This window comes from Diaphorina citri, unplaced genomic scaffold, assembly GCF_000475195.1.
Source record: "Diaphorina citri unplaced genomic scaffold, Diaci psyllid genome assembly version 1.1 scaffold19, whole genome shotgun sequence".
Lineage (NCBI taxonomy): Eukaryota > Metazoa > Arthropoda > Insecta > Hemiptera > Psyllidae > Diaphorina > Diaphorina citri.
The window spans coordinates 257,414-284,861 of NW_007377457.1; the positions used below are offsets into that span (position 1 = coordinate 257,414).

General features: G+C 38.4%; 1 protein-coding gene and 1 long non-coding RNA gene across 6 annotated transcripts in view; one reads left to right on the plus strand and one right to left on the minus strand.

Moving 5' to 3' along the window:
• Positions 1–7,851: 7,851 nt before the first annotated feature.
• On the minus strand, positions 7,852–9,590 carry LOC113467051. The gene is made up of 3 exons (XR_003391263.1): positions 9,541–9,590; positions 8,279–8,551; positions 7,852–7,979 (listed from the first exon to the last, which is right to left on the minus strand). It is a non-coding gene; the product is annotated as an uncharacterized LOC113467051 (long non-coding RNA).
• LOC103508110 overlaps positions 9,051–27,448 on the plus strand; it is a 19,415-nt gene continuing 1,017 nt past the window's right edge. Inside the window, exons 1-5 of one of the 5 annotated variants that reach the window (XM_026822948.1) lie at positions 9,057–9,576; positions 15,271–15,530; positions 16,772–17,364; positions 23,523–23,744; positions 24,736–24,951. In XM_026822948.1, the coding sequence (XP_026678749.1) occupies positions 15,379–15,530; positions 16,772–17,364; positions 23,523–23,744; positions 24,736–24,755 (987 nt within the window). In that variant the 5' untranslated portion in view covers positions 9,057–9,576; positions 15,271–15,378 and the 3' untranslated portion in view covers positions 24,756–24,951. Of the gene's footprint in view, positions 9,577–9,654; positions 9,837–11,957; positions 12,187–15,270; positions 15,531–16,771; positions 17,365–23,522; positions 23,745–24,735; positions 24,952–27,448 lie in introns of those variants that run through there. The other 4 variants (XM_026822928.1, XM_026822922.1, XM_026822931.1 and 1 more) reach the window with 4 other exon arrangements.

Consider the following 27,448-nt stretch of genomic DNA (forward strand, 5'->3'; position numbering starts at 1 on the left):
TGTGGGAATCAGCATCTGTGGTTCCGGTTTCGGTACATTCCTGTTTGCGCCACTTTCGGAAATCTTACTACGAGAATTTGCCTGGCAAGGAACTCACTTGATTTTTGCCGGATTCACATTGAATTGTCTTGTCTTCTCACTGCTTTTACTACCACTCGAATATTTTCAGACAAAACCTTCGGAACAAAAGTTGACGTGCCAAGTTAGTGAGAATGCGGATATCAAACCAAAACCTTTTCGTGTCAAGCGTCTTCAAGTTCAATATAGGAAAAATGTAGCACTCTCTTCAGTTCTTGAGAACTATAATGCACAAGAAGAAAAAGCTGATGAAGTAAAGGATAATAATATTCAAGTAAGTGTAGATAAGGATCAACTAGTTGAGAGCACAAGTAGAGCTGTGACTGATGAACGTGATACTACGTCAGAACAAGGTGTATCATTACACCCATCGTGTGACACAGTTGTCGAAAGAGATACTTTGAAGGATTCGCATAGTGAGACCACAAATCTTAGTGAACCACTGAAAAATAAGACCATCATCCCTACAATAAAGACACAGCACGTACATGAACTCGATCTTCAATCTCAATACCTCCGGAAGAAAGAAATTCTGAAAATCCTTCTCTTCACTCGAATTGTTATGAAAAAAGACTACATGTCAGGATCCAAGCTACTCAATACCTCCGGAAGAAAGAAATTCTGAAAATCCTTCTCTTCACTCGAATTGTTATGAAAAAAGACTACATGTCAGGATCCAAGCTTCCCCTTGTTATCCTTTGAGGACTTTCAATATAAGTAGATGGTTGTAGATTTGAGAATTCCACTTTCAGGAGTTTAACTTCCTACTTCACAGGATCTAAGAATCGATCTTTTGTTCACCCACTTTCCTTGCACATTTTGAATTTTGCCATTGTGGTTTCACTCACCATTTTTTATCGTGTGATTTGACTTGTAAAGGAGATTTTTTACAGCAGTTTTCTTTAGAGTGATTGACACCCTAGAAATCCTTTTGGTGTGAAGCCATTTGTTTTGGCAGGCAACGGAATGTATTGTTGATTGAAAAACTTTCCGTTCGTTTGACGTCCATTGTGGTATTAAAATGTCTGAAATGTTGCATAAAACATAGTATACCAGATTTCAACCTTTGTGTGTGTTTTTTTTTTTTTTTTTTTTTTTTTTTTTTTTTTTTTTGGGTTACATTTATCATGGCGTTTTGGTGCATAAATGTCCCACTCTATCAGCAAGATAGTGATAGTGATGGACAAAAATTCTGACTTGAGACTAAAAGCCATTAGGGGTCAAACGATAAAGACACAAAAATTAGTTGAACTAAACGGCTCTCCAAGAGGAGATCTCAAAACTAACTTGACAAGATTCCTACGCCAATTTAACCAAAGGGAAAATTTTGAAATTTAAATCTCAGTAGAAAACAAAATCACAATCAAAAATTGAACATTTAGAATGAAAGCTGTAAAAGGATTTAGAATTAAAGGATATTCAGCTTTTTAGCGATTTTAAACATTTTCGTGGCTTAAAATCGGGTTTTCATGCCCTATGTCTATGTCCGTTTTTAAAATTGACCGTGTTCTACTATTTTTAGTTGTAGCGCTACAAGCTTGAGGTATAATCATTTATGATTTTGAATTAAAGGATATTCAGCTTTTTAGCGATTTTAAACATTTTCGTTGCTTAAAATCGGGTTTCCATGCCCTATGTCTATGTCCGTTTTTAAAATTGACCGTGTTCTACTATTTTTAGTTGTAGCGCTACAAGCTTGAGGTATAATCATTTAAAATTTTAAACACCTTTTAAAGCTTTTGATTTTTATTTAGATCTACTTTTTAAGCTTTTGATTTTGAACTTTAAAATTGACCGTGTTCTACTATTTTTAGTTGTAGCGCGCTTGAGGTATAATCATTTAAAATTTTAAACACCTTTTAAAGCTTTTGATTTTTATTTAGATCTACTTTTTAAGCTTTTGATTTTGAACTTTGATGAAAATCTTTTCTTGCTTTTAGTAAATTTAATTTTGCCTTCCATACTTCAATTGTAAATTATCAAACTTAATGTGCAATTATGCATGTAAATATTGTATACATATGTAGAAAGTAAATGTAATTTTGCCTTCCATACTTCAATTGTAAATTATTAAACTTAATGTGCAATTATGCATGTAAATATTGTATATGTAGACACAATACATCATATCAATATCATTGAAATTGGTTCTTTCATTGGCATATGTAGACACGATACATCATATCAATATCATTGAAATTGGTTCTTTCATTGGATGGGATTTGTATTTCAATTATAATATTCATCATCTCTCACTCGAATACTGAATTAGGGGGACATTTGCAGCTTCTTTAAGTCTTTGTCCATCGCTGTTGGTAAATCTTGCATTCTCATATTCCTCATATAGTGTCAGAAGGTAGCAAACATCAAAGAAGGGAAAGTCCGATTGTTAACACTATTGTTTTCTTCTGTTTTGGTTCTACAGAGGACATTCCCTTTTATAGGTTTAAAAAATGGCATTAGTTAGTTTTCTGTCCAAAAAGAATCGAACCCACAAAACGTGAGTGAAGCATCCTCCTCTGTCGTAAAGTCAGTTGTCAAGTAGAATGTGACGTAAGCTTTTTGTATTGTCAGAAATTCAAAGGTAGTATGTCAAATATAGTCATTGTGACGTCAAGAACCCCTAATAAGTAATAATTCTGCTGGGTAATGAGAACAAAGCAATAAAGTATTGGCTCTGCTTCTTGAAGCTACAATCATGCTTAAAGGTGTGTCCACACCGGTGTTTACTATTTGCGTACTGCAGTACTACTTGCGTACTAAATTTTCAGGTAGACAGTACTACTTGCGTATGGAAAAACCAGGTAGACAGTCGACCGGCCATCGATCGATGTCGACTGACACATCATCCACACTTCCTCGACAACATAGTTTTATCTCGTCGATCGACGGCCGGTCAACTGTGTTTGGTCTTCATCTCGGCAGGTAAACGGGAGGGTGCGGGTTCCAGTCTCAACCTAGATACAAAAAATTGACCAATAATTGAGTTCTAAAGGTAAGGCTGCCATCAGTATCAATGACACATCTGTCAAGAAAATTTATCATTTATCGAAAATGCCTAACTTGATGGCTATAAAATCTATTAGTAGCTTTAAGAATCGGAGCCACGTTTTCTGTACAAAATCAATCCGACAACAACCTCTAAATCCTCATATGAAAGGCATTCTTTTCCCCCTTGTTATCCTTTGAGGACTTTCAATATAAGTAGATGGTTGTAGATTTGAGAATCCCACTTTCAGGAGTTTAACTTCCTACTTCACAGGATCTAAGAATCGATCTTTTGTTCACCCACTTTCCTTGCACATTTTGAATTTTGCCATTGTGGTTTCAGTTTCACTCACCATTTTTTATCGTGTGATTTGACTTGTAAAGGAGATTTTTTACATCACATTAACGTTTGAACGAGCAGTTTTCTTTAGACTGATTGACACCCTAGAAATCCTTTTGGTGTGAAGCCATTTGTTTTGGCAGGCAACGGAATATACTTACTGTTGATTGAAAAACTTTCCGTTCGTTTGACGTCCATTGTGGTATTAAAATGTCTTAAATGTTGTATAAAATATAGTATACCAGAGCATTAACGTTTGAACGAGCAGTTTTCTTTAGAGTGATTGACACCCTAGAAATCCTTTTGGTGTGAAGCCATTTGTTTTGGCAGGCAACGGAATATACTGTTGATTGAAAAACTTTCCGTTCGTTTGACGTCCATTGTGGTATTAAAATGTCTTAAATGTTGTATAAAATATAGTATACCAGATTTCAACCTTTGTGTGTGTGTGTGTTTTTTTTTTTTACTTGTCGGTTATATGTCCGACACCCCAGCAACAACTGGTGTACTGAAATTTGTCCCTAGAAGTCAGATTGGTGCTTAATCGTCAACTTCAACTTAAAACAGTCACACTCAACTTTTTTTTTTCTTTTTTCTTTCCTCATCCTAGAACCTATTTTTCCTTGAGAACATTTTTTTTTAGTCGTTGACCTTAATCACCCTCTGATCTCTCATTTTCTCTAGATTGTTACCTATTGAGTCGAACACCCCTAGAAATGCATTCAAAACAAAAAAAACGCTTAATCGTCAACTTCAACTTAAAACAGTCACACTCAACTTTTTTTCTTTTACTTTCCTCATCCTAGAACCTATTTTTCCTTGAGAACATTTTTTTTAATCGTTGACCTTAATCACCCTCTGATCTCTCATTTTCTCTAGATTGTTACCTATTGAGTCGAACATAGGGTTTCCAGACGTCCGGTTTTCCCCGGACATGTCCGGGTTTTTACATGTTTGTCCGGCGTCCGGGGGGATTTTTGAAAATTTGGGAAATGTCCGGGTTTTTGATTAGATTCATAAATCACAGTATTTATTGAATAATTTATTAATTTGTCTCTTTTATTCAGTGAATTCAGTTCCTAGAAATGCCTACAATTTATACATAGGTTAAAAATTCGTCATGTGAATTTTACAAGACCAATGATTGTCTTTACATTATGGACATTCGTATTCATGAAACATCAACAAAAGCAGTAAAAATGTTTGCTTTCATCGGAATGTGAAGAAGAACGATCGTGTGTAACTTAAGTAAGGCAAATGCAGTGTTCTCTGCACCCTGCTTTTTAAAGTGTTTGTATATTTTGATCATGAAAAATATGACTACTTACCTAGTTGATTAGATAGTAGCATAACAGTTCTTGCAAATGTTGTACAAGTATTATTAGAGAAGTTAATCTTCTATTGTACATACTTACATAGTCTTATTAAGTAGTACGGTCTATGTACAATTTTGTTATACATACTTACCACTTGCAATTTTCGAGGACTTATAGTTGGCACGTACCTTAATGTTTGGTTTGAACGTTTCGGGCGGACTATAAAACTTCGACAATCTGCTCAAGACGGGTCTGGAATTCAGAACCGAAACGTCCAAACCAAACATTAAGTTACGTGCCAACTCTAAGTCCTCGAAAATTGTAAGTTAATTGTGAGTGTTGGCAAACCAAAAATGTCATTTAATAGGTACTTACCACATTGTGTCTGTAATCTAGTTTGTAGCTATGAAAACGTAACTTCCCAAATCTGTGTCCGGAATTTGGACCATCAGTTTCATATGAAAATGATACTTGCACCAGAAAACTTGGACCATAATGCGAGTAATACGCTGCCATACTACCAGAATTAACACAACGTTCTTACACTGACAGCTTCTGTTTCAGCACATTCGGCCACTCACGCTCAGACTGTTTGACAAACTTCTAGTCTCTCAGACGGTCTGAACAAGTCGGAAGCTTTTTCGCTACACACGTTCCGACGGCAACAATATAACAGGCTGTCTGACAGACTTCTAGTCTCTCAGACGGTCTGAACAAGTCGGAAGCTTTTTTGCGCCACACGTTCCGACGGTATAACAGACAGTCTGAGCTCGAGTAGCCGGCCTTAGTTGTCTGTGACGTACACACACTTGTCTTGAGACCTTTTATCTGACGTATTAATTTAGTGTACCTACGGATTTAGTGAGAACGGGCCTTAATTTGATTTATGGCCGGGATTACGATCTAAAGAAAAAACCGATTACTGATTGATGGTGTCACTGCAAGTGTGTATTTTAAGGGTTTTTATCCTGGGAATAGGTGAAATTGGACTTGGTGAAACCGAACTTATGAAAATATTTCTTTCTTCAGGTGTTTTATATATATATATATATAATTTTGGTGTCATCAAGTAGAAATAATATTCCCAATATTCTCATGGTAAAACAATGTTTTCATAAATAATTTTGTGATGTTTCGTCATAGCAGTTGCCTCATTTTTGTGAGTATGTGAGTGATTTTGTGAAACGTTTTCTGTATCTCATTGTATTTATGAGCCGTGAAGTAGACAAGATGGTTATGTTGTCGCCGTTCTTCGTACCGGGACTACCGGGCAGCATACGGGAATAATACCGAGTTTTATGTGGAAGAGTCCGAGTTTAATGTGAAAAAAGGAAGCGGACCCTAAACGGAGTAAACCAGCATGGTCTGGCTGGGGGACTTTAATCAGGGAGCTTATTTATGAGCCGTGAAGTGGACAAGATGGTTATGTTGTCGCCGTTCTTTGTACTGGGACTACCGGGCAGCATACGGGAATAATACCGAGTTTTATGTGGAAAAAAGGAAGGGCTCTGGCTGAGTGTTCAAGAGTCCGAGTTTAATGTGAAAAAAGGAAGCGGACCCTAAACGGAGTAAACCAGCATGGTCTGGCTGGGGGACTTTAATCAGGGAGCATACCAGCCTGAAATTTTCCTTGCTAAAGAATTAGCAAGTACAGTTGGAGAATTGAATAAAGTAATACGATGATTGAATAATAATAAAAAAAAAAATAGCAAAGGTTGATCCACTCGTAAAATTTTGGAGCCAAAACCAAATGTCAGCCCAAAAGCGATCACCCTAGTTAGGTGGATTGAGGGCTGACGAAAAACGCTGACCCTGTCTAATCATGGGAAAAGGCGAAGAAGAAGAAGAAGAAGAAGAAGAAGAAGAAGATTTGGAAATAGGAAGATCCTGTGTGAAAAATCTGGGTACTATTGACTATTGCCCATGACCACCTTTGTGGCTGAGTGGTCAAGAACACTGATTCTCAGCCTGGACGTACTGGGTTCGAATCCCGACCAGGGTGGAAATTTACTGACCGAACATTTCCGTTCTTGGATAGGTGTATTGCACATTGCATATTCGTTATAATTATTCGGCATTCATACAAATGACTAAAAAAGTGAAAGCTCCACATGAAAATTCGATTCTACAGCTTTGCTTTCTTAATATACCTGTATAGAAATAAAGGGAAATACTAGTATTTACTTGAGACTCTCGAGAGCACCAATTTCAGAGAACCATTAAAGGTCATAAGCCACTTTATACCTCGGTTGGGTCTGCCAGATGGTCTGACTTGACTTTACTTTAAACTCGATTCCCAAAGTAATAAAGATATAGTTACAAGTCTTTAGTTTTATGTCCGTTCTTACCACAGAGAGTTTTCAGTTAATCCAGAGATTAAGAAATACTGGCTTGGGTGATGTCAAAGAAAACCTTTGACACCGTGTTAACTCTCGGCGGTAAGATCGGGCATTAAAAGATTATAATGAAACCATGAAACACTTTGCAAAACTTGATTCATCGGATGGATTAATGGCAAAGGGATTCAAAGCCCAACGTACTAACCACTACACCACCAGTTAGGTTGGTTGAGTTATTAATCCGTCAGCGGCGATAGCACGTTGAATGCACCAGTTTCCCGGTAGACCACTACTAAGTAGTACATACTTACCTTCCGTGTGCAGCATATATCTTTCATATCGTGTCTAGCATATGTATCACTTTATCCATCCAGAAAAGAGCGGTCTGGATTACTGAGATATTAAGGGTTTACTTCCAGGAGAATCCTCTGTGTAAGATCTCACGGAAAAGTAACTTTCTCCCCGTTCTAACAACACCGCCTGTATGCATCGAAAATGTGCAGGTATGATATGTACCTATACAGGTATGAAAAATCTGACGAGGAAGTCTCCATTTGCATTAATCATCCAATTCATCAGATATATCGACAATTAGATCACACATAATTCATACGTGCGAAATTCCAAGTTGGCTATTTCTATACGCTCAATCTCAATTGTGATCAGTTCTAACGAGAATATAGCTCTATCGGTCTTTCACGAATTTCGAATTGTTGCTCCGTAGAGCGAGAAAAAGAGTCGAAAAGCGTTATTTCTATACGCTCAATCTCAATTGCGATCAGTTCTAACGAGAATATAGCTCTATCGGTCTTTCACGAATTTCGAATTGTTGCTCCGTAGAGCGAGAAAAAGAGTCGAAAAGCGAGAGACGTATATCGAACGAATAGTTCCCAAGTTGATGATTTGCGTTAGCTAGACCTGTGGGTCACTTTTGGTTCCTTTATATTCGACCCCCTCCCGAGTGTCATAGTGTTGTTTAGACCTTCGCGGATTGTAATAAAGCCCTTTCCTCGAAAAGTCAGACCATTAGTTTTCTCGAGCGCGTGTGATTTTTTTCGCCTATAATCCACCTTATCCGTTTGAGATTCTATCAACCTAACACACTTCCCTAAAGTCTTTGAAGAGAACACAACAATAGGTCCTAAAAAGGTCAAAGCTCCCAAAAAGCACAAGAACTTAACCCCAGAAGACCTCCCTTCGATTTGCGTTAGCTAGACCTGTGGGTCACTTTTGGTCCCTTTATATTTGACCCCCTCCCGAGTGTCATAGTGTTGTTTAGACCTTCGCGGATTGTAATAAAAGCCTTTCCTCGAAAAGTCAAACCATTAGTTTTCTAGAGCGCGTGTGATTTTTTTCGCCTATAATCCACCTTATCCGTTTGAGATTCTATCAACCTAACACACTTCCCGAAAGTCTTTGAAGAGAACACAACAATAGGTCCTAAAAAGGTCAAAGCTCCCAAAAAGCACAAGAACTTAACCCCAGAAGACCTCCCTTCCACCGAGGTAGGTTTCAGATTGCACCAATAGCACGTTGAATGCACCAGTTTCCCGGTAGACCACTACTAAGTAGTACATACTTACTTTCCGTATGCAGCATATATCTTTCATATCGTGTCTAGCATATGTATCTCTTTATCCATCCAGAAAAGAGCGGTCTGGATTACTGAGATATTAAGGGTTTACTTCCAGGATCCTCTGTGTAAGATCTCACGGAAAAGTATTTCCGTGTGCAGCATATATCTTTCATGTCGTGTCTAGCATATGTATCTCCTTATCCATCCAGAAAAGAGCGGTCTGGATTACTGAGATATTAAGGGTTTACTTCCAGGATCCTCTGTGTAAGATCTCACGGAAAAGTAACTTTCTCCCCGTTCTAACAACACCGCCTGTATGCATCGAAAATGTACAGGTATAATGTGTACCTATACAGGTATGAAAAATCTGACGAGGAAGTCTCCATTTGCATTAATCATCCAATTCATCAAATATCGACAATTAGATCACATAATTCATACGTGCGAAATTCCAAGTTGGTTATTTCTATACGCTCAATCTCAATTGCGATCAGTTCTAACGAGAATATAGCTCTATCGGTCTTTCACGAATTTCGAATTGTTGCTCCGTAGAGCGAGAAAAAGAGTCGAAAAGCGAGAGACGTATATCGAACGAATAGTTCCCAAGTTGATGATTTGCGTTAGCTAGACCTGTGGGTCACTTTTGGTCCCTTTATATTTGACCCCCTCCCGAGTGTCATAGTGTTGTTTAGACCTTCGCGGATTGTAATAAAGCCCTTTCCTCGAAAAGTCAGACCATTAGTTTTCTCGAGCGCGTGTGATTTTTTTCGCCTATAATCCACCTTATCCGTTTGAGATTCTATCAACCTAACACACTTCCCTAAAGTCTTTGAAGAGAACACAACAATAGGTCCTAAAAAGGTCAAAGCTCCCAAAAAGCACAAGAACTTAACCCCAGAAGACCTCCCTTTAGAAACACCATCAGACGTTGGCGTCGAGGCAGTTGACGTCACCCCAGAAGATAGTTCAATCCTAGAAAGACCTCCCAGTCCGGAGAAACCTTTCAGGCCACCTAGACCGCCCATCAGGCAAGGCAAAGAAGTCAAGATGAGATCGGATTTGGATTATCTCTGGACAGGCGCGGAATTAGCATCTCGGGCTTACATGACGCGAAACCATATCCGAATGCCGCAACCGAATTTGAATACCCAAGCCGAGGTCATCCAGCCCTCATTTTCGGACCTGTACAAGAAATTCTCGTATGTATTTTCTGTTCACCTGTATGCATCATATTCTTTCCATTGTTGTCAACTATCATTTGTCCCTGCATCGCGCATCGCCCTTTTCTGTTTTGAGTAATTTGACAAATAGGCCGTCTCTGATATGTGGAAATATGAAATCTCAACTCCGGAATACCCTTTTTCTTTACAATGTCCTTCTTCTCTGATGTCTTCGGTCCAATATAAGTGGCACCAAGCGCTTCGACGTTTTTTTACGTATGTTTCTCAATAGTGCTTGATTTGGAATATGGAATGTTAGGTTCTTGCTGAGTCATAATCAGTCTCTTGAGTTTGGTGTCATCAAAAACATCTTAAGTTTCCTCTTCTCGAAGTATCTTCACTCATTGTCTTCTAACAAGTTACTTGTTGATCAAAATGTAGACATTATTTTTGCTTATTCAACTAATCCGTTCAGGTCATCCAGCCCTCATTTTCGGACCTGTACAAGAAATTCTCGTATGTATTTTCTGTTCACCTGTATGCATCATATTTTCCGTTGTTGTCAACTATCATTTGTCCGTGCATTACACTTTTTTTTAATAATTTGACAAATCATTTGTCCGTGCATTACACTTTAAAAAAAAAAAAAAAAAATTGACAAATAGGTCGCATCTGATTCGAGTGTGTGTGGAAATAAAGCATGAAATCTCAATTCCGTAATGTCCTTCTTTACAATGTCCTTCTTCACTGATGTCTTCGGTCCAATATAAGTGGCACCAAGCACTTCGACGTTTTTTTACGTATGTTTCTCAATAGTGCTTGATTTGGAATATGGAATGTTAGGTCCTTGCTGAGTCATAATCAGTCTCTTGAGTTTGGTGTCATCAAAAACATCTTAAGTTTCCTCTTCTCGAAGAATCTTCACTCATTGCCTTCTAACAAGTTACTTGTTGATCAAAATGTAGACATTATTTTTGCTTATTCAACTAATCCGTTCGTGTCTTTATTTCCCATGTTCTTTCTTTTTGGCCTAACTCTAATCTCCCTGTTTGTCCTTCCCTCGTTTCTCTTCTCCATCCCTTCCTCTTTTATGCCGTAGCTTTCCTACTTTTTAAATCTTTAGTCATCCTTGTTTCTTTATCTTTCCATTTACTTCCGCCTATTTATCTAGCTCTCCATTATTTTATTTGCTCTTTCTCCAACCTCTCTACCTCTCATTTTCTTTCTTTCCCCTCATTTTATCTTCCTGTTTCACCTTCCCCTCTTCCTCTCCTTTCCTCTCGTCTTACGTTTTTGACTTTGAGAAGAGAAGAAACGGAGTGTTTCTACGCACGAGCAGATTAGCTGCGGGCAGGTCAGGTCAGGTTAGGCATGAACAACAAAGCAGCACTAAGGTATAGAGTTACGGAGCGCTGTGTGCCAAGATTAAGAATAAATTGGACCGTGCACCTTGGCCTCAGGGTGAATAATGAGTTTGAACACCTCAGAGTAGTGACAAAAATGACACAGAACATCTTTCATACTGATGAGAATGAGTAGGATGATGATAATAATGAATCTGAGTGACGAACTAGCATACCTTGGAATGTTTGGCGAAATTTTCGCCCAGGTCAGTGTTGGTCTTTCCGAGGAAAAGTGCTGATAACCAACAACACATCGATATGAAGGAAAAACTCTGTTTGTTTGAGAACTTAATGAGGTACTGTTCGATTTGTATAGTAATCATGATGAAACCACCATCCCTTGAAAAAATGAGTGACGTCTGTGATATCTCTAACATCTCTACTACTTTCCCTTGTTTCAGAATCATGTCCGAACGGAGAACAATCCTATCCCGACCTCGCACGAAAGTGTACGAAAGCAACTATAACATCGGCGAGTCCTACTACAAGCCCATGGTTGATCACTTGGACCGGAAATACTCTGGGCGTCCGCTCCTGCCTCCCTCCCCGCCACGAGACTTCACCAGCCCCCGCCGCTCACTAGAAGAAGATTTCAGACGGGACCGAGACATGGAGCGCGCCCAGAGTCATCTGTCTCAGGCTAAGGATGATTTCTTCGAACGCGCCAGCAACGCGCAGAAAGAAGCCGACGCTCCCTTGAAAAAATGAGTGACGTCTGTGATATCTCTAACATCTCTCCTACATTCCCTTGTTTCAGAATCATGTCCGAACGGAGAACAATCCTATCCCGACCTCGCACGAAAGTGTACGAAAGCAACTACAACATCGGCGAGTCCTACTACAAGCCCATGGTTGATCACTTGGACCGGAAATACTCTGGGCGCCCGCTCCTGCCTCCCTCCCCGCCACGAGACTTCACCAGCCCCCGCCGCTCACTAGAAGAAGATTTCAGACGGGACAGAGACATGGAGCGCGCCCAGAGTCATCTGTCTCAGGCTAAGGATGATTTCTTCGAACGCGCCAGCAACGCGCAGAAAGAAGCCGACGCGGGAAAATTTGAAATCACTCTGTATGTATCTGCACTGCTAACATGCAGTACATGCTCTTAAATGATCATCATACTAAAATATTGTCACGCTAGTTGCAAAGATTCCATCTGTCATCACGCATGCATGTTGAAGTACATGCCACATGCAAGTTGAAGTACATGCACGTGCTCTGTGCGCCATTGAATGGCGTGCATTAAAGGTTACCCTTCTCCCTGTTCGTTTTCGATGGGGATTGGGCGTATTTATGAGCCGTGAAGTAGACAAGATGGTTATGTTGTCGCCGTTCTTCGTACCGGGACTACCGGGCAGCATACGGGAATAATACCGAGTTTTATGTGGAAAAAAGGAAGGGCTCTGGCTGAGTGTTCAAGAGTCCGAGTTTAATGTGAAAAAAGGAAGCGGACCCTAAACGGAGTAAACCAGCATGGTCTGGCTGGGGGACTTTAATCAGGGAGCATACCAGCCTGAAATTTTCCTTGCTAAAGAATTAGCAAGTACAGTTGGAGAATTGAATAAAGTAATACGATGATTGAATAATAATAAAAAAAAAAATAGCAAAGGTTGATCCACTCGTAAAATTTTGGAGCCAAAACCAAATGTCAGCCCAAAAGCGATCACCCTAGTTAGGTGGATTGAGGGCTGACGAAAAACGCTGACCCTGTCTAATCATGGGAAAAGGCGAAGAAGAAGAAGAAGAAGAAGAAGAAGAAGAAGATTTGGAAATAGGAAGATCCTGTGTGAAAAATCTGGGTACTATTGACTATTGCCCATGACCACCTTTGTGGCTGAGTGGTCAAGAACACTGATTCTCAGCCTGGACGTACTGGGTTCGAATCCCGACCAGGGTGGAAATTTACTGACCGAACATTTCCGTTCTTGGATAGGTGTATTGCACATTGCATATTCGTTATAATTATTCGGCATTCATACAAATGACTAAAAAAGTGAAAGCTCCACATGAAAATTCGATTCTACAGCTTTGCTTTCTTAATATACCTGTATAGAAATAAAGGGAAATACTAGTATTTACTTGAGACTCTCGAGAGCACCAATTTCAGAGAACCATTAAAGGTCATAAGCCACTTTATACCTCGGTTGGGTCTGCCAGATGGTCTGACTTGACTTTACTTTAAACTCGATTCCCAAAGTAATAAAGATATAGTTACAAGTCTTTAACCAATAGGTAATGCAGGTATGTATCTTATAATGTGATAAAGGAACCGAGTACCGCTCCGCCCTGCCGCGCCGAGTCAAAATATGTCGAGCCATGAAAGAAAGAAAAGATGCTCCAATTGACCTCCTAATTATGTTCTTTGGACAATTTTTATTTTTAACTTTGCACTTTTGAATATCCTCCTTTGAGTCTATTGACTCCAATCCATTTGGAAATTTGTACGTCGTCTTTTCCGCGCTCAACACAATCCTTAGTTACTTTTGTAGGTGGTTTTCCCTGGACTTGCTTTTTTTTCTATTTAGAACAAGAAATCACTTTTCTTTTTAGATTAAAAATCTTCACAAAGACAATCTAAACCTGAGCCTTTTTAAGAGGGTTTTAAAACTTTTAAAATGTTGAAAAAAAAAAATTGAATTTCAACTTGCTAAACGAATACATCCTTACATTCCCTACACAAAACAAACTATAATTTATAAAAGGTTTCGGCCCATTTTTTTTTGTGTTAGAACCACATCATATCTAAAAAAAAAAAGTTCTAAATGGTAGATGTTTATCATAATCATCGACGTCTATAGTATAGTGGTTAACATGGTGGACTCTAGATCTAGAGGTTGGTGGTTCGAATCCAAGTCAAGTCATAAAATTCAGCGTAGTGTATTAAGCGGGAACAATATTTGTGACAAGCATTTACGCTTAACACAATTAAAATTCCTTTATTTAAGTATCATAATCACTTCTCTTGCGAATGTACTCTCAAAACTTATAAAAGGTTTCGACCCAATTTTTTGTGTTCGAACCACATCATATCTAAAAAAAAAGTTCTAAATGGTAGATGTTTATCATAATCATCGACCTCTATAGTATAGTGGTTAACATGGAACTCTAGATCTAGAGGTTGGTGGGTCGAATCCAAGTCAAGTCATAAAATTCAGCGTAGTGTATTAAGCGGGAACAACATTTGTGACAAGCATTTACGCTTAACACAATTAAAATTCCTTTATTTAAGTATCATAATCACTTCTCTTGCGAATGTACTCTCAAAACCTTGTATGTTTCAGTCTCACAGTATTAAAAAATACAATTAACACTCTCTCACACAAGTAAGTGTCCAAATAAAAGCCGAGACAAACACTGCTAGTAAGTAGAAAAAGAAAAGAAGAAAACCTTTGAAAACTTTTAACAAATGCAATTGTCGTCCAAAGGAAAGACCGCCTAACAGATTGAAATAACACGAAGCAAACACTAATACTAAAACAGCTAAACACATGGAGCTTTTTCTAATACACTAGGCCCCAATGCTACAGTCACTTTTGGTAAATAAATAAAAATCAATCAGTAGTCTCCAACCTTTTTGAGATATCTTAATGGAGAACTCAGTAACTTTGTGAAGTTCTATATAAATTGAGATGAAATAATGACTAACCCAAGTGAAGTGTATAAGTCATTATTTCATCTCAACTTTTGAACTTTTTGAGATAACCAATAATCCTCTGTTTTTACCCCTTTATACCGAAATGGGATAATTCTTTAGTAACGAATCCTAGGTTGGGGACTTACTGATATATAGTTAATTATCTCATTAATCGAGTGCCAAAGTTGGCAGTCCGCTAGTCATTTTCTCGTTGGTATCCCCACTTATATTCTTAACTTGTAAAGTTGGATTTATTTTACTCTTACCTAAATGGGATAATTCTTTAGTAACGAATCCTAGGTTGGGGACTTACTGATATATAGTTAATTATCTCATTAATTGAGTGCCAAAGTTGGCAGTCCGCTAGTCATTTTCTCGTTGGTATCCCCACTTATATTCTTAACTTGTAAAGTTGGATTTATTTTACTCCGTCGAGGCAGTTGACGTCACCCCAGAAGATAGTTCAATCCTAGAAAGACCTCCCAGTCCGGAGAAACCTTTCAGGCCACCTAGACCGCCCATCAGGCAAGGCAAAGAAGTCAAGATGAGATCGGATTTGGATTATCTCTGGACAGGCGCGGAATTAGCATCTCGGGCTTACATGACGCGAAACCATATCCGAATGCCGCAACCGAATTTGAATACCCAAGCCGAGGTCATCCAGCCCTCATTTTCGGACCTGTACAAGAAATTCTCGTATGTATTTTCTGTTCACCTGTATGCATCATATTCTTTCCATTGTTGTCAACTATCATTTGTCCCTGCATCGCGCATCGCCCTTTTCTGTTTTGAGTAATTTGACAAATAGGCCGTCTCTGATATGTGGAAATATGAAATCTCAACTCCGGAATACCCTTTTTCTTTACAATGTCCTTCTTCTCTGATGTCTTCGGTCCAATATAAGTGGCACCAAGCGCTTCGACGTTTTTTTACGTATGTTTCTCAATAGTGCTTGATTTGGAATATGGAATGTTAGGTTCTTGCTGAGTCATAATCAGTCTCTTGAGTTTGGTGTCATCAAAAACATCTTAAGTTTCCTCTTCTCGAAGTATCTTCACTCATTGTCTTCTAACAAGTTACTTGTTGATCAAAATGTAGACATTATTTTTGCTTATTCAACTAATCCGTTCATGTCTTTATTTCCCATGTTCTTTCTTTTCGGCCTAACTCTAATCTCCCTGTTTCTCCTTCCCACGTTTCTCTTCTCGATCTCTTCCTCTTTTATGCCGTAGCTTTCCTACTTTTTAAATCTTTAGTCATCCTTGTTTCTTTATCTTTCCATTTACTTCCGCCTATTTATCTAGCTCTCCATTATTTTATTTGCTCTTTCTCCAACCTCTCTACCTCTCATTTTCTTTCTTTCCCCTCATTTTATCTTCCTGTTTCACCTTCCCCTCTTCCTCTCCTTTCCTCTCGTCTTACGTTTTTGACTTTGAGAAGAGAAGAAACGGAGTGTTTCTACGCACGAGCAGATTAGCTGCGGGCAGGTCAGGTCAGGTTAGGCATGAACAACAAAGCAGCACTAAGGTATAGAGTTACGGAGCGCTGTGTGCCAAGATTAAGAATAAATTGGACCGTGCACCTTGGCCTCAGGGTGAATAATGAGTTTGAACACCTCAGAGTAGTGACAAAAATGACACAGAACATCTTTCATACTGATGAGAATGAGTAGGATGATGATAATAATGAATCTGAGTGACGAACTAGCATACCTTGGAATGTTTGGCAAAATTTTCGCCCAGGTCAGTGTTGGTCTTTCCGAGGAAAAGTGCTGATAACCAACAACACATCGATATGAAGGAAAAACTCTGTTTGTTTGAGAACTTAATGAGGTACTGTTCGATTTGTATAGTAATCATGATGAAACCACCATCCCTTGAAAAAATGAGTGACGTCTGTGATATCTCTAACATCTCTACTACTTTCCCTTGTTTCAGAATCATGTCCGAACGGAGAACAATCCTATCCCGACCTCGCACGAAAGTGTACGAAAGCAACTATAACATCGGCGAGTCCTACTACAAGCCCATGGTTGATCACTTGGACCGGAAATACTCTGGGCGTCCGCTCCTGCCTCCCTCCCCGCCACGAGACTTCACCAGCCCCCGCCGCTCACTAGAAGAAGATTTCAGACGGGACAGAGACATGGAGCGCGCCCAGAGTCATCTGTCTCAGGCTAAGGATGATTTCTTCGAACGCGCCAGCAACGCGCAGAAAGAAGCCGACGCTTTCTTCGACCGTCACGGGCGTCGCACGGAGGCAGATTCTTTCCTGGACCGTCACAGCTCCCATCACAAGTCAGACACACAAGACTTCTTCGACAAAGCTGTATCCAAGGCTGAGGAATCTTTCTCCGAGAAATCTCACAATCTGCGCCAGAAGGCCGACGCGTTGGTTGAGAAGGCGCTGTCCCGTTCTTCTGCCCTGGAGGAAGATGAAGATCCCATTGCGTCCCAGCTGAACAGAATCAAGGCGTCCCGTGCAGAGAGACATGCGGCCCGGGATGATGAACTGGAGTTTGCTATGAACGGTATAAAATCCAAACGCACTATGTTTAAGTAGACACTGCCGGGGGTGGGGATTACTATAGGGGAGGGGGTTTGGCTGAGAGGGGACTGAACTGGGAAGCATCTTTGATCAGTACCTGTCTTGGTAGCTGGCAAGTGGTCGGCTGGTAATCAGGCCGTGGGTTCGATTCCCAGCCAGGGCATAGAATTCCATACTCGATTATTTCCACACTTGACCACAACTATCCTTGGGGTATAAATGACTCTTATCAGTCTAACTATGATCGAGAAAGCGTACGGTTTTTGCGTACCCATGCTTTCCTTCATTTGAAATTTAGAGTGGAACTCTGAATCAATAATACACAGATACAGTATGGTTCGAAAAGATGTCTCCCCCGTGGCCCCTCTCAGTTGAGTTTATCAGATAAGACTCTGTTGTTCCTAAGGACCTGTTATTTTTATTTTGTATATTTTGAACGTCTTGATTACACATGACCTTTTGTTGTTTTTGCTAAGAAAAAGACCTTTTCTGTAGTTTTCCAATATTTTCCTGGGGACGAAAATCGTATGCACATGACCTTTTGTTGTTTTTGCTAAGAAAAAGACCTTTTCTGTAGTTTTCCAATATTTTCCTGGGGACGAAAATCGTATGGATTTGGTGGACCAAAAGATACTGGTGCATTTTTGAAAAGAAATTTATGTTTTTGAAAATCGGGTTTGGCATTCCATTGGGAAAAAATTGATTATTATCATTATTTTAATTAGCTTACCTTACCAAATTATTTTAATTATTATTTTAAAAAAAAAAATCGTGGATTAAATATCATCCTCGTGTCGTGTATCAAATTTTGCCCGTACCTTTTAGTCCACATCTATTTTTGGTATCTAGAAAAGTTAATATCTTCAAGGGACGCAGTAGTATTTGCATGCCACTTTCGTAGCGCTATCCCTACACCCAGGGCTATTTGAAAGCTTGAAATATTCCACGCAAAGACCGGAATATGAGGTTGTTATGTGTTGATCACGTAGAAGAAGTCACTTTTTATGTCCGTTCTTACCACAGAGAGTTTTCAGTTAATCCAGAGATTAAGAAATACTGGCTTGTGTAAGTCAAATGGGTGACGTCAAAGAAAACCTTTGACACCGTGTTAACTCTCGGCGGTAAGATCGGGCATTAAAAGATTATAATGAAACCATGAAACACTTTGCAAAACATAATTCATAATATTATCTATCGATTTCTCTAGTCTCAAGCAATAAAGAATACTTTAGCTATGAGGGCAGAACTGAGCTGGTACTCAGCATCCTTGTATTATAAGCATTTATTGGGAAGTTCTTTACGACACTTGTAGGAGAAAAAGGAAAAAAGACATTTCCATTACTCTCTCTGAATTGCAGGGTGAAAAGTCGAACATTAAACTCACACTTATTTTGTATTTATTTTTTCAAGACTGACATAGATTGTCGTAGAGATCAATCATGTACCTACTGTTTTACCTCTCAAAGTTGAGGACAATATACAGAGGTGAAGCAACATAATCAAAAGCTCAAAACAACTTGTTGATTTTTCTACAGTTTCTACTCAAACAGAAAACAGATACTACAGAAAACATACTTTTATAAATGTATTTAAATTTCGCACTTAAATTACAAATGATTGTTTTAATTTGTTCTTTTGTATAATTTGTTGTTTTTGTGTTTTATAAATGTATTTAAATTTCGCACTTAAATTACAAATGATTGTTTTAATTTGTTCTTTTGTATAATTTGTTGTTTTTGTGTTGTTCACCCAGTGTTATTTATTCAAACTTCCCGTTATTCTAGGTTTAGATGATGTACAATTATGGACGAAAATTCGTTTACGTTACGGAGTTCAACCCACTATTAAAATGGGCTATACCCCATTGTTTTACTGAACACGGAATCAGTTTTGGTTTGTACACGAAACATCATTCACACCAGTGACAGATTTTTTTGGTTTTCTTGGTTGGAAGTATCGTTTTCGATGTCGAAATTAGATTTAGACATTGATCTTGGATCGTAGATTTTTTTAGACCGAGCTAGATTTTTAGAATATCTTTGTGTTTTGATTTTTGATATTTTTATATTTTGAACATTTTATCGGTACTGATGAGGTACCGTTCCTGTACATTCGATTCGATAGAAGGAAACATTCCTTTAATTTTTAAAGTGTTTGTATATTTTGATCATGAAAAATATGATTACTTACCTAGTTGATTAGATAGTAGCATAACAGTTCTTGCAAATGTCTGAGGTACCGTTCCTGTACATTCAATTCGATAGAAGGAAACATTCCTTTACTTTTTAAAGTGTTTGTATATTTTGATCATGAAAAATATGATTACTTACCTAGTTGATTAGATAGTAGCATAACAGTTCTTGCAAATGTTGTACAAGTATTATTACAGAAGTTAATCTTCTATTGTACATACTTACATAGTCTTATTAAGTAGTACGGTCTATGTACAATTTTGTTATACATACTTACCACTTGCACTTTGCAAAACTTGATTCATCGGATGGATTAATGGCAAAGGACACAAACAGACTTTGAACTTTAAGATTAACTTTAGACTTAAGCCCTCTGATTGGTCGATTTTAAAATTTTCAGCCAATCAGATTTGCTCAATTGATGTTAACTAAACCGCGTTTCTCTAATTTTAGCCCCGGCCGTAAGAAGTATTTTGTTTTTTAACTTTGCACTTTTGAATATCCTCCTTTGAGTCTATTGACTCGAATCCATTTGGAAAGTTGTACGTCGTCTTTTCCGCGCTCAACACGATCCTTAGCTACTTTTGTAGGTGGTTTTCCCTGGACTTGCTTTTCTATTTAGAACAAAAAATCACTTTTCTTTTTAGATTAAAAATCTTCACAAAGACAATCTAAACTTGAGCCTTTTTAAGAGGGTTTTAAAACTTTTAAAATGTTTTTTTTTTTTTTAAAAAAAAAAAAAAATGAATATCAGGCACGTACCTTAATGTTTGGTTTGAACGTTTCGGGCGGACCATAAAACTTCGACAATCTGCTCAAGACGGGTCTGGAATTCAGAACCGAAACGTCCAAACCAAACATTAAGTTACGTGCCAACTCTAAGTCCTCGAAAATTGTAAGTTAATTGGCGCCACACACGTTCCGACGGTATAACAGACAGTCTGAGCTCGAGTAGCCGGCCTTAGTTGTATGTGACGTACACACACTTGTCTTGAGACCTTTTATCTGACGTATTAATTTCGTGTACGGATATAGTGGGAACGGATCTTAATTTGATTTATGGCCGGGTGAAAACCGGAAAAGAAAAAACCGATTACTGAGTGGTGTCACTGCAATGTGTATTTTAAGGGTTTTTATCCTGGGAATAGGTGAAATTAGACTTGGTGAAACCGAACTTATGAAAATATTTCTTTCTTTAGGTGTTTTTTATATATTTAAATAATTATGGTGTCATCAAGTAGAAATAATATTCCCAATATTCTCATGGTAAAACAATGTTTTCTTAAATAATTTTGTGATGTTTCGTCATAGCAGTTGCCTCATTTTTGTGAGTATGTGAGTGATTTTGTGAAACGTTTTCTGTATCTCATTGGTCGAGATTATCAACCAATTGAGATACAGAGAAAATTGTCAACAACAAAAAAGTCCGTTCGAGTCCTGATATGTACCTATAACTAAATAGTCCGAGTCTAATGATTCACAAAATCACTGGAAAAAAACTCCTTTTATGACAAAACTGCATATTTTATTCAACGGACAATTTTAGCAAAATTGTCGTTCGTTCCAATAAAGTTTTTGTAGCCAAAAGTTTTTGTAGCCCATAAGAACAATCACCTTAGGGGTGATTGAGAGGCTGACGAAAAACGCCAATCCGTTCCGAACACGGGAAAAGTTAAAGAAGAAGAATAATAGAGCTCTTATTCAAAACTTATCAGCCAGCCTAGTTAGCAACTCCTTTTATGACAAAACTGCATATTTTATTCAACGGACAGTTTTAGCAAAATTGTCGTTCGTTCCAATAAAGTTTTTGTAGCCAAAAGAATATGTCAGCCCATAAGAACAATCACCTTAGGGGTGATTGAGAGGCTGACGAAACGCCAATCCGTTCCGAACACGGGAAAAGTTAAAGAAGAAGAATAATAGAGCTCTTATTCAAAACTTATCAGCCAGCCTAGTTCGCACAAACACTAATACTAAAACAGCTAAACACATGGAGCTTTTTCTAATACACTAGGCCCCAATGCCACAGTCACTTTTGGCAAATAGATGAAAATCAATCAGTAGTCCCCAACCTTTTTGAGATATCTTAATGGAGAACTCAGTAACTTTGTGAAGTTCTATATATGTAAATTAAGATGAAATAATGACTAACCCAAGTGATGTGTATAAGTCATTATTTCATCGCAACTTTTGAACTTTTTGAGATAACCAATAATCCTCTGTTTTTACCCCTTTATACCTAAATGGGATAATTCTTTAGTAACGAATCCTAGGTTGGGGACTTACTGATATTATAGTTAATTATCTCATTAATCGAGTGCCAAAGTTGGCAGTCCGCTATTCATTTTCTCGTTGGTATCCCCACTTATATTCTTAACTTGTAAAGTTGGATTTATTTTACTCCTGAATTGTACCCCTGTCTTCTTGTCCCAAATTGGCGAGTATTTTATCCGAATCTTTTGTCAAATTCCCTCCTATGTAAAAGCCACAGCCGGCTTTCGCCAGATGCAGGCAAATCTTGCTAAGAAATTTCGCCAAATTAACCAAGTGCCATTAACACGAGTGTAAATATTAGCCGTTCCTCCTTTGCTTTACCCCGCTCTCGGAAATAGAAGGAACTTGTGGAAATTTACCAGTACTTGTCTGCCATTTCTTTTTTACTTCCATCAATTTGATGTTGCTGGTAAAGAAATGGCCCATTTGTAAACAATTATCAATTTATCATCCAAGATTAGCCGTTCCTCCTTTGCTTTACCCCGCTCTCAGGGAAATAGAAGGAACTTGTGGAAATTTACCAGTACTTGCCTGCCATTTCTTTTTTACTTCCATCAATTTAATGTTACTGGTAAAGAAATGGCCCATTTGTAAACAATTATCAATTTATCATCCAAGAGATTTTGCATTTCTCGATAATATGCCCGATAACCACAACGAAAGCCATAATGTCCATAAGCATTGTTAAAGCGCTTAAGAGAAGGAAAAAAAAAAGCCCTAATGTTCGAGTTTTGGTTTCCTCCAATCTTCCGAAACGAAAACTTCCATAAGTTCTTCCCATTTTCCGAAAATTTCCATCCTTCTTGTAGCCTAACTAGCCGTTCCTCCTTTGCTTTACCCCGCTCTCGGAAATAGAAGGAACTTGTGGAAATTTACCAGTACTTGCCTGCCATTTCTTTTTTACTTCCATCAATTTGATGTTGCTGGTAAAGAAATGGCCCATTTGTAAACAATTATCAATTTATCATCCAAGAGATTTTGCATTTCTCGATATTATGCCCGATAACCACAATGAAAGCCATAATGTCCATAAGCATTGTTAAAGCGCTTAAGAGAAGAAAAAAAAAGCCCTAATGTTTGAGTTTTGGTTTCCTCCAATCTTCCGAAACGAAAACTTCCATAAGTTCTTCCCATTTTCCGAAAATTTCCATCCTTCTTGCTGAAAGCCATAATGTCCATAAGCATTGTTAAAGCGCTTAAGAGAAGAAAAAAAAGCCTTAATGTTTGAGTTTTGGTTTCCTCCAATCTTCCGAAACGAAAACTTCCATAAGTTCTTCCCATTTTCCGAAAATTTCCATCCTTCTTGTAGCCTAATAAAGCAAAATACTCGTACCACCAAACCCTACTAATCTCCTAATACAGCAAAAATGCCCCGGACCATACCAATATCCTAAAGTCCTCCTAACAGAGCGAAAAAGCCCCCAAAGGCGTACTAATGTCCTAATAGACCCCCAAACCCTACTAAACTCCTAATATTAACAAACAAAAAATTGCAATACTTTCTCATTACTGTAGTAACTATAAACTGTAGTAACAGAAAGTAAAAAAATGCCCCCGGACCATACTAATCTCCTAAAGTGCTAATAGAGCGAAACCCCCAACTACTAATCTCCTAACAGAGCGAACTACCAGCCTCCTAATAGAGCGAAACCCCTCTGTGTCTGTCTGTCACCAGGAATAAAACCAACTTCACAAGTTTTAAGATATAAGTTCGGGTTTCACGATAAAATGTTAGACACGGTGGGCGTGGACGGGCGTTTCCAGGAACGGCTTATCGACGACATCATCCGGAGACGGAACGAGCCGGCCCTGGAATTTCCCGAGGAACAACTGCCCGCATTCCCGATCGTGGGCAAGTGGAGCGCCCTGAACGATTTGACCGAGGCCGAGCTTGCAGGTAAAACCCTGAAGCGGGTGTGGTTTAGAGATTAATAGGCGAAGGCCAGCCCTGGGGAAGTCACGGTTTTACGAGATTGAGGTTGTGATTATGTACCGGGTTTGAGGTGTGATAGTATGAGGCGAGGCAAGATATTGTTTCTACAGTTTGGCATGGGAGTGGTAACTTAAAAACAAGGCAAGTTTACCAACCTTGCCTATCTCAACCCGGTACATAGAGGTGTGACAGTATGAGGCGAGACAAGATATTGTTTTTACAGTTTGGCATGGGAGTGGTAGTGGTAACTTAAAAACAAGGCAAGTTTACCAACCTTGCCTATCTCAACCCGGTATATAACCACAAACTGACGCCTGATCACTCTGTCCCCTAGCTTTATTACTGTTCGCTTGAGACTTTTGAAGAGGTAGTCCCCGTTCTGATGTAGGAGTTAAATGAGGGTGATGTTTTTTTTTTTTTTTTTTTTTTTTTTATTATAACCACAAACTGACGCCTGATCACTCTGACCCCTAGCTATATTACTGTTCGCTTGAGACTTTTGAAGAGGTAGTCCCCGTTTTGATGTAGGACTTGTAGGAGCTAAATGAGGGTGATGTTTTTTTTGAAATGACAACCGGGAGGTGCGCGGACGTCAAGAGTTTAAAGCGACGCGACGTAAAATATGTACATACGTAAAGAAAAGTTTGCGTACTACATCACTTTTATGTTAAACGTATAGGGGTTTCTATCAAATGTTAAACTTATAGGAAATGTTAAACATAATTCATAATATTATCTATCGATTTCTCTAGTCTCAAGCAATAAAGAATACTGTAGCTATGAGGGCAGAACTGAGCTGGTATTCAGCATCCTTGTATTATAAGCATTTATTGGGAAGTTCTTTACGACACTTGTAGGAGAAAAAGGAAAAAAGACATCTCCATTACTCTCTCTGAATTGCAGGGTGAAAAGTCGAACATTATACTCGCACTTATTTTGTATTTATTTTTTCAAGACAGACATAGATTGTCGTAGAGATCAATCATGTACCTACTGTTTTACCTCTCAAAGTTGAGGACAATATACAGAGGTGAAGCAACATAATCAAAAGCTCAAAACAACTTGGTGATTTTTCTACAGTTTCTACTCTAACAGAAAACAGATACTACAGAAAACAGATACTTTTATAAATGTATTTAAATTTCGCACTTAAATTACAAATGATTGTTTTAATTTGTTCTTTTGTATAATTTGTGATATCATTAGCGGAACGAACTAACTTCATTTTGCCAAAACTGTCCCCCATGTCTAGATCAGTGTTTGTGTGACTTACTGTGACGTGTTTCTAAGTCAATGTTGTGACACCTGACGTGAAAGTTTCACCCAATGTGACGTCATGTAAACTTTCTCCTTACTAATCACAACTGACAGGCTTTTGTATCAACCCGCGTCAGCCTTTGACCAAGCATCCTGTCTATAGACCCAGTAAGTATTTTGAGTTGTTTTCTTTTGACCACCCAGGACAAAAAAAAAAAAATAATAATAATAATGGAGTGGAATTCACCAATATTTTTTCAGCCCTCAGAAAGTTTGTTAAACTAACAGCCTGTTAAGTTCCATTTGATTTGTATCTAGGCTCCGCGTCAGCCTTTGACCAAGCATCCTGTCTATAGACCCAGTAAGTATTTTGAGTTGTTTTCTTTTGACCACTCAGGACAAAAAAAAATTGGAGTGGAATTCACCAATATTTTTTCAGCCCTCAGAAAGTTTGTTAAACTAACAGCCTGTTAAGTTCCATTTGATTTGTATCTAGGCGGAGTGGAATTCACCAATATTTTTTCAGCCCTCAGAAAGTTTGTTAAACTAACAGCCTGTTAAGTTCCATTTTATTTGTATCTAGGCTTAACAGGGCAGTTAAGCTAACAGGCTGTTAGGAGCTTAAAAGTAGGTTGGTGAAACCCACCCTGGGACTAGGTGTATCTAGGCTTAACAGGGCAGTTAAGCTAACAGGCTGTTAGGAGCTTAAAAGTAGGTTGGTGAAACCCACCCTGGGACTAGGTACCTATATTTCTATTCAATTTAGTGAAGGAAAGTCATGTTAAGGATTTCGCAAATTATGAAGCAGTAAGCATGCATGTGATGAGGTACCTATATTTCTATTCAATTTAGTGAAGGAAAGTCATGTTAAGGATTTCGCAAATTATGAAGCAGTAAGCATGCATGTGATGAGATTAGGATCTTTTGTTTTGCATGACTGCCACGAGATCACGAAAATGTGCATGAAAACTACGTAGTTTGTAGTATGTTTGTTAAAAACAAAAATACTGGATTCCATTAAACACATCATGTAGCACAAAATCCTCTAGAGTTCTAGAAAATCAAATCAGGCACTTTATTTAATCTCACTTCATAATACCTAGGTTTCTAAATACAAATTGTAGCAACTTCATAAAAATTGGCACCAACTTAGGGCTCGAATTGATTTATTTTCCAATCTCTCCCTTTGGTCTAACATGAAATCCATCATTCATCTTCTAGATTGCACGAGATCAAGCTTTTGATAAATGGGGTCTAGAAAGATGCCCGAAACAGGGCCATATCCAGGATTTTGTCGAGGGGGATGCTCTAACTTTTCGGAGTCTAGCCTATCGTAATGGAGAAAAATGAGGCTTAAAGGGGGGCTGAATACGGCCCTGGCCAGAAGGGTATTGAAATTTTCTGATGCAGTCTAGAAGATGGATTTGTCCCAGCCATGAGAATGATCATGTGGCCCGCGGCCTGATCTGGTATCCAAAATTTGGCCCGCCTTCAAAAAAGGTTGAGCGCCCTTGCTCTAGAGTTCTAGAAAATCAAATCAGGCACTTTATTTAACCTCACTTCATAATACCTAGGTTTCTAAATACAAAGTGTAGCAAATTCATAAAAATTGGCACCAACTTAGGGCTCGAATTGATTTATTTTCCAATTTCTCCCTTTGGTCTAACATGAAATCCATCTTCTAGATTGCACGAGATCAAACTTTTGATAAATGGGGTCTAGAAAGATGCCAGAAACAGGGCCATATCCAGGATTTTGTCGAGGGGGATGCTCTAAATTTTCGGAGTCTAGCCTATCGTAATGGAGAAAAATGAGGCTCAAAGGGGGGCTGAATACGGCCCTGGCCAGAAGGGTATTGAAATTTTCTGATGCAGTCTAGAAGATGGATTTGTCCCAGCCATGAGAATTTGTCTTTATACAGAGCGGACCAAGTCCAAAAAAGCGTTTTGAAATAAATGAAATTAAAGATTAGAACTAAAATTTTTAAACAAAGATGGCCATTTTGTTTTTACTCTCATTTCAATATATACAGAGCGGACCAAGTCCAAAAAGCGTTTTGAAATAAATGAAATTAAAGATTAGAACTAAAATTTTTAAACAAAGATGGCCATTTTGTTTTTACTCTCATTTCAATAGAACACTAAAGTGAAGTTAGCAAGCAATAGATAGATCTTTTCGCGCTCTTTCCAACGATATGTTGTCACGTGGGTGACGTCGGTTAGGTAAGCACTTTCTATGCAAAATGGTCAACACTAAAGTGAAGTTAGCAACCAATAGATAGATCTTTTCGCGCTCTTTCCAACGATATGTTGTCACGTGGGTGACGTCGGTTAGGTAAGCACTTTCTATGCAAAATGGTGCAAATAGAATCTGCATAACTCTTGATATTATTTTTTATTGTTATCTGGGTA